The sequence below is a fragment of the Bufo bufo genome, chromosome 1 (assembly GCF_905171765.1).
Source record: "Bufo bufo chromosome 1, aBufBuf1.1, whole genome shotgun sequence".
Lineage (NCBI taxonomy): Eukaryota > Metazoa > Chordata > Amphibia > Anura > Bufonidae > Bufo > Bufo bufo.
In genome coordinates this window covers 300,233,181-300,241,065 of record NC_053389.1, presented here as the reverse complement: position 1 = coordinate 300,241,065, position 7,885 = coordinate 300,233,181, and the positions used below count along the sequence as shown (strand labels likewise).

Genomic DNA, 7,885 nt, shown 5'->3' with positions numbered 1-7,885 from the left:
GATCATTAGAGCAATTTCTCCTCAGTCTCAGCCATTCCTCATATGGGATATATATATGTCTTCGATGACACGAATTAGAGGATTGCTTTGCTGGCTGTTTTTTTCTATGGGATGCAGTTTCCACTCTCTCATCCATACTACATAGCCTCAGGTCCAAGATAGAGATTTCTCGTTTATGAATCTTAAATTTGTAGAGTTATTATTAATGTATTCCACAAGCTGGTCAAAAATCCTCTTTTCCTGTTTTCAAAAAAAGAAATAAAAAATCATCTATAAATCTACAATATCAAAATATAGAAGATAAAAAAGGATTGAGCCATTTTTCAAGAAATACGCCGTGGATTGTATTGGACTGTTTCTGGTGCTGGATTTGTTTTTCTGCGGAGATATCACTAGACCATTGTACCTGAACCCCATTCTCCATGTTACAAAATATATCTGAATAAAAAAACCTAATCTTCGGATTTACTTACCTCAGGCTCTGCCACTGGAGGTTTTGGCAGATTTGACAGCAAGACTAGGCTAGAAAGAAGCACTATTCTTGCCATGAAAACCCAAAACACCACACTGAGGTTTGCTGGGCATCCTTGGGACCCATCAGATAAAGGATCTGGCAGAGAACCATGGCATCCAACTTATATTTCATAGGAACGCTTGTTAGTGATGATCTGGCAGTGTAATACTGCCGCCAATTACCTGAAAAACGAGCAAATGGGGCAACTCAAATCTTTAAACAGGTTTAAAAATCATCATTTGCTGGCAGCAGATTGTGGTGTCTAGTCATGATCTGCTGCCGGCAAACAGTGATTCAGTATGGGGATGAGCGATGGCATAGGCGATCGTTCGTCCCCATACTGAGGAGGAAATCGCGACATGTAATAGCAGGCGATTGCCGGGAAGGAACGCTCCCCTCCCGGCAATTGCCTGTGTGATCTGCCAGTGTAATATAAGCTTAAGTTGTATTTCCATACAAACTATTTTCCCAAATGTCAAAAGATTTTACAAAGGCTTGATCTCCACTTACTGCTATAGGACTTCCGAAAATAGCCAAGCGTGCTTGCTCAGTTATTTTAAGAGGTCCCAGAGCAGTGAATAGTCACCAGTCATGAGTGGTCCTTTACTTCAGGCGCCCCATTCTGGAGATAGGAGCAGGTCCCATAGGTGGAACCAGCCCCCATCTGACATTGATTGCATAGTACAAGCTAAAAAGAAAAAGGTATCATTTTAATCAGCATGATCGACCCAACAAGGCACAATAGCTGGTTTAATAGGGTTGACCATGCTGACAGAGGCTCTTTAATAGTCCTATGGCCCTCTGACAGGTCTTGTTTACTTGAATGCAATCATGACATGTAGAAGTGATTTTGTTAAAACACCATGTAAAGAAGAAAATAAGAATAATTTGCTTCAGGAAATAGTTTATAAGAAAGAAATAAAAGCCACTCACCTATAGAATGCCTCACCATTCCAGTGCTAAGGCTGCCGTCCCCGCTCCTCCCAGTCCCTGGCAAATTGAAAGTGATGACATCCTGTCTGTGGACCACGGCAACCATTCACTGGCCTCAGTGGCGACATGTCCCTGAGAGGAAGAGACATCATCACTTCACATTTGCCGGGGATGAGATGGGACGGGAACGGGAACCTCAGAGCTGGAATGGAGTGGAATTAGTACGTGAGTGAGGGTTTTTATATCATATTTCAGTTTCCAAGACCTCAGTACATTTTTTTGTGGTTGGAATACCCCTTTAACGTGTTATTATTTGGCCATGGATTTCGACTCACCACAATGCCATGTCAGAGTTACTGTACAACAGAGCGCCAGCATTAAATGTGCCTAGAGCAGGATGAACTCTAAATACGTCCCTGGCGGAAGGGCTGTGTCTAATGGGAAATCAGCCCTCTATGTAAAACTTCCAGGAGTTTAGGAGGTCTTCACTTTTTCCAGGAGTCTCTGAGAAGTCAGTAGAGTTGGCATGCACATTGTAATAGTATGAACAGAGTCTTACATTATGTAACAGCAAACATGTGGTGTCACCCATAACAACTAATTAGATTGCTTCAGCGGCCGTGCAGGTACCAGGGGAGCGGGGTAACTATAATCTATATGAGGGGCCTGTGCATTGGCGGGCCTCAGTCTGCAGCAATGTCTTTTAACCCGCCCGCAGTAGAGCGTGGCTGCTGGCTGTAGAAGCCTCACTGACCTAAGAATATGTTCTTACTAACAACTCAGGTCCTAAGCACGGCCTCCTGATCCACAGCCGGGGATGGAGGAAGCTCTGATCCCGACTGTAAACCCTTTGGGCTCATGCACATAAATGTTGGATGTTTTACGCCCCATAAATTGCGGATCCACAATACACAGATACTGGCCGTGTGCATTCCGTATTTTGCGGAACGGAACAGCTGGCCCCTAATAGAACAGTCCTATCCTTGTCCGTAATGTGGACAATATTAGGACATGTTCTATTTTTTTGTGAAACGGAATGCACACAGAGTCATTTTTTTGTGGCCCCATTGAAGTGAATGGTTCCGCATACAGTCCGCAAAAAGAATGGAATGGACACGGTAAAAAAAATACATTTGTTTGCATGAGTCCTTTGACTGCCAGGGTTCATGACACGATTAAAGGGGAATCCCACTTACAATCGGGTCATTGGATTTCCTAGTGACCTGATCTGGAATGGGAGATGTCATCTGCAGTCAGCCCTGAGGATCTACAAAGGACCCCAGGGCTGCCTGTCCAGGTATGCCGTAATAGTAATTCACGCCTCCCAAGTGTCCCTCTTTTGGAGGGACAGTCCCTCTTTTTGACCCAAGTCCCTCTTTGATCCTTAAATGTCCTCTTTTTGACCTGGGAAATTAATGGGTAAATGCGCATTAATAAATTTATTAAATTGCTCCTTACTAAAGTGTCTGTATGGTTTCTACCTTTATATTAGACCAGAACTTCATTATTTGGTACAATTTGGACCTTAAAATATCTATAATCCGATGATTTATACTAATATTTGAAGTATTGAAGTGCAAGAAAAAAATTGTCCCAGGGGCTCCACATGCTGTAAAAAAATACAGGAACTTATACTCACCTAACCAGTCCCCAGCTGCTGCAGTTGTGACAGTCAGTATTTCTGCTTTGGGTGGAGTTAGAGGCATGGCCTAGTATGAAAAAACTGCCGTGATGCGCGCCGTACATATTGTCCCTCTTTGTGATTTTCAAAAGTTGGGAGGTATGGTAATGTGTTAAAGGGGTTGTCGGGGTTCAGAGCTGAACCTGGACATACCCATATTTTCAGCCGGGCAGCCCCTCGGATGTTAGCATCGGAGCATCTCATGCCCCGATGCTCTCCTTTGCCCTGCGCTAGATCGCGCAGGGCACAGGCTCTTTTGTTTACAATAACACACTGCTGGGCGGAGGCTTCCGCCCGGCAGGCAGTGTGTTCGGTGACGTCACCGGCTCTGATGGGTGTGCTTTAGCGCTGCCCTAGCGCTAAAGCCTGCCCATCAGTGCCGGTGACATCACCAGGCTTCTTGGCAGCCCCATGGAGAGCCCGGTACGTCACCGAAACTCCTAAAAAAATGCCTTTGCCCTGCGCGATTTAGCGCAGGGCAAAGGAGAGCATCGGAGCATGAACTGCTCCGGTGCTCAAGTCAGGGGGGCTGCCGGGGTGAAAATGGAGGGATGTCCGGGTTCAGCTCTGAACCCAGACAACCCTTTTAATGGGATTTTTAAAAATGTTATAAACAATGTAGAAAAAAATGCAAAAAACAAACAAACAAAAATGTCCTTATTTGGTATAAAATACATTTTTTGTGCACACATTAAATAAAAATATATATATATTAGGAATCCACATGACCATAATAACCTGAAGAATTTATTTATCAGGTTATTTCATATGAAACATGAATGGCGTGAAATTTCCACACCAAAAAATATTTAAATGTCATCGTAATTTATAGGTATGCCCCAACGAGAAAAAATAACCAAATTTCTCCTGCATAAAACAAAGCCTCAGACTGCCACATCAATAAAATAATAATAAACTTAAGCGTTACGGCGGGGGGGAAATTCAGGGAGACAAAAAACTAAATAAATGTTTCTGGTCATTAGGGTCTTTTCAGGGATGGCTTATTAGGGGTTAACACTTTTTGCTGACACTATCAAAATCTACTCAGAATGCAATTTTAGACTTCACAAACAACAACGTGATGCTACACTATTGCTTGTGTCCTCAGAAATTCCGACTTCTTCTCACATGACAGCGTCCACTGCCAGACACAAAGATGGCCTCCGATGCATCGCGTACCTGTCACACCATTCGTCCGCTCCCGCCTCTTTTCAGCGTCATCGCAGAAACTCCGCCCCTCCTTTCCGCACTCTAAGAGGGTCATCACTGATCAGGCTGCTCGGCTGCGCATGCGCGCTGGCGTTTGAAGTCCTGTGATCTGGACCGGGGTAGCCATGTGGCGGATTTCGGGGCTCCTGTCTAGAGGTGAGTGTGACAGCTGAGGCGGGTGTGGTAGGTGGCCCGGCCTCTTGCACTGTTGGATTGTATTGTGACAGTGGTGTTTGTTATTTCAGCTTCCGGAATGTATACAGCTTCGTGTAGACGCAAATCGATCTCCGATCTGATCTTTTCGATATCGTGGCTTTACACTGTACTGGAGGCTAGAGCTATATGATGAGGTGTCTGGCTGTCACCCCCTGCCCTTTCTTCAGGGCCACCACTGGCTGGGCCTATGGCAGGGACATTGACAGGCAGAGTGACATGGAGCACCACTGTTGGCTATACATGGTGCGGTTGTTCTGGTACCAACAGGCGGTAATATAGATGGGGGCGCTTCTGAGCACGTGTGTGCATTGTCGCCTAATGGACGGACCATTGTTTTCTACCCCATATGTCACATTTGATTGACCCTCCTCCGCTCCAGCTCAACCACTCCCATCCTTGCAGCGTTCATGTGACTGCTGCAACCAATTGCTGGCGTCAGTGGTCTTACGCCGTGTACCTTTGAGGCCAGTGGTGATATGCAGTATACAGGACTTCACCGCTGCAGCAGAAGGAAGGATAGAACATGGCGCTGGGGCTTTGATACGCTGCCTATAACTTTTAACACTTTAACTGCTTTTTAACATTGGACAGCCATTTTATAGCATGCACCTAGAACCGGAATCGGCAACCTTCGGCACTCCAGCTGCTGTGAAACTACAACTCCTAGCATGCATACTTACTCTGCTGTTCTTGTAACCCCAATAGAAATGAAAGGAGGATTCTGGGAGTTGTAGTTTCAGCTTGTTACTGATTCCTTCTATGTAGGATCGGTTGTAGTTGGACCAACAAGCCCCCAGCAGTCCTGGAATGGATCTGAGCTGCAGTACAAAGCACAGACCTTGAGGGGGTGTGTCCCGTCACTTTGGCACAGTCCACACTGATTGGATAGTGGTAGCAGGCGTGGACACCCCCCCCAACTGGTAACACTCGGCTGTCAGCTTATCCACCATAGCTTGGGAGAAAAGTGATCTCCTAAGGAATGCATCACGCTGCAAATAGCATTATGGGTTAATACCCACCTATAATATAGGTCTGAAACGACATGCTCCATTCACTTCTATGGGAGTTACAAGAGCAGCTATGTGTGCATGCTGGGAGTTGTAGTTTCAGAGCGTGCTTGTGTCATCTAGATCAGACAGAAGCTAATTCATCTGCCAGCAAACACTTTGGGGAAATTTATCAATATGAAATACGCCTAAATTAGGCGTATTTCAGGCGCAGATTGCGGCACAAAATTTAGACCATTTTCTACGCCTGTTTTAGGCATAGAAAACAGACTAAATGTAAGGCCCCTTGCAGACAAGCGTGTGCGGGTTAGGTGCGTATGTGTTCAGTGAAAAATGCGCGATTTCGCAAAGTCATTCAGTTTTGTCTGCGATCGCGTTCAGTTTTTATCGCGCGGGTGCAATGTGATTTAATGCGTTTTGCACGCACGTGATAAAAAACTGAAGGTATACAAACAACATCTCCTAGCAACCATCCGTGAAAAACGCATCGCATCCGCACTTGCTTGCGGATGCAATGCGATTTTCACGCAGCCCCATTCACTTCTAAGGGGCCGGCGTTTGCGTGAAAATCGCTGAATATAGAACATGCTGCGATTTTCACGCAACGCACAAGTGATGCGTGAAAACCAACGCTCATGGACACAGCCCCATTGAAATGAATGGGTCCGGATTCCGTGCGGGCGCAATGCGTTCACATCACGCATTGCACCCGCGCGGAATACTCGCTCGTGTGAAAGGGGACTAAGAACGCAAGAAAACTGTCTTACATGTAGATTGGAGCTGGATGCGCCAAATTTAGGCTGCTTTCACACTAGCGTTTTTACTGGATCCAGCATGGTTCAGCAAAAACGCTTCCGTTACTGATAATACAACCGTCTGCATCCGTTATGAACGGATCAGGTTGTATTCTCTTTAAAGGGTTTCTATCACTTGGTATGACATAATTAGCTGTCAGACACTAGCGATCTGCTAGTGTCTGCTCTGGCCAACCATCCTACTATAATCACTTGTGGGGCAGCGGTTTTGCTAAAAAACTAACTTTTATAAATATGCTAATGAGCCTCTAGGTGCTATGTGGGCGTCATTAGCACCTAGAGGCTCCGTCTACCTTCATACACAGCCGCCGCCCAGCGCGTCCCTCCAGCCCGCCCATGTCCTCCTCCGTGTGACGCAGCGGCCGAATTCTCGCGCATGCGCCGTGCGCGGCTGTATTCGGCGCATTTGAGATGTGAGCTCGGAGCGGTCAGACATTCAATGCGCATGCGCCGAATACATCCGCGCATGCGCATTGAATGTCTGACCGCTCCGAGCTCAGACATCTCAAATGCGCCGAATACAGCCGCGCACGGCGCATGCGCGAGAATTCGGCCGCTGCGTCACACGGAGGAGGACATGGGCGGGCTGGAGGGACGCGCTGGGCGGCGGCTGTGTATGAAGGTAGACGGAGCCTCTAGGTGCTAATGACGCCCACATAGCACCTAGAGGCTCATTAGCATATTTATAAAAGTTAGTTTTTTAGCAAAACCGCTGCCCCACAAGTGATTATAGTAGGATGGTTGGCCAGAGCAGACACTAGCAGATCGCTAGTGTCTGACAGCTAATTATGTCATACCAAGTGATAGAAACCCTTTAACATAGCCAACACGGATCCGTCATGAACTCAATTGAAAGTCAATGCGGGACGGATCAGTTTTCGATTGTGTCAGAGAAAACTGATCCGTCCCCATTGACTTGTATTGTGGGTCATGACTGTTATGCTCCGCATCTCAGGACAGAAAGCAAACCGCAGCATGCTGCGGTTTGCTCTCCGGTATGAGAATGGAATACATTTTAGAGCATTCCGTTCTGTTCAGTTACGTTTCGTCCCCATTGACAATGAATAGGGACAAAACAGAAGCAGTATTGAGACCCTATGACGGATTTTAATACCGGAAGATATTAACTCTAGTGTGAATGTAGCCTTATGTAGAGGCTGGCGCCACCGCCGCCCTAATAAATGTGCCCCTTTGACCCTGCAGTAAACCTGTCAGTGTGCAGCAGATTAGTGGCATTATTATCTACCACTAGTGACAGCACTTACTGGTGGTGTGGAGTAAATCCCCCCCCAGTTCACTCAGAGGTTGATTTATCAAACTGGTGTGAAGTAGAACTGGCTTCGTTGCCCCTAGAAACCAATCAGATTCTATTCGTTTTGGAAAGGAGATCTGAAAAATAAAAGGTGGAATCTGATTGGTTGCTGTGGGCCGGAATGGAAGGACCCCGTACATTATGGAGGGGGACGCATGACCATACTGGCATTGCCTGATGGCTGTCTTGTCCTTGGGG

General features: G+C 46.3%; 1 protein-coding gene across 1 annotated transcript in view; it reads left to right on the top strand.

Moving 5' to 3' along the window:
• Positions 1–4,342: 4,342 nt before the first annotated feature.
• DELE1 (DAP3 binding cell death enhancer 1) overlaps positions 4,343–7,885 on the top strand; it is a 46,763-nt gene continuing 43,220 nt past the window's right edge. Inside the window, exon 1 of the mRNA XM_040440994.1 lies at positions 4,343–4,493. Within this exon, the coding sequence (XP_040296928.1) occupies positions 4,463–4,493 (31 nt within the window). The 5' untranslated portion in view covers positions 4,343–4,462. The remainder of the gene's footprint in view (positions 4,494–7,885) is intronic.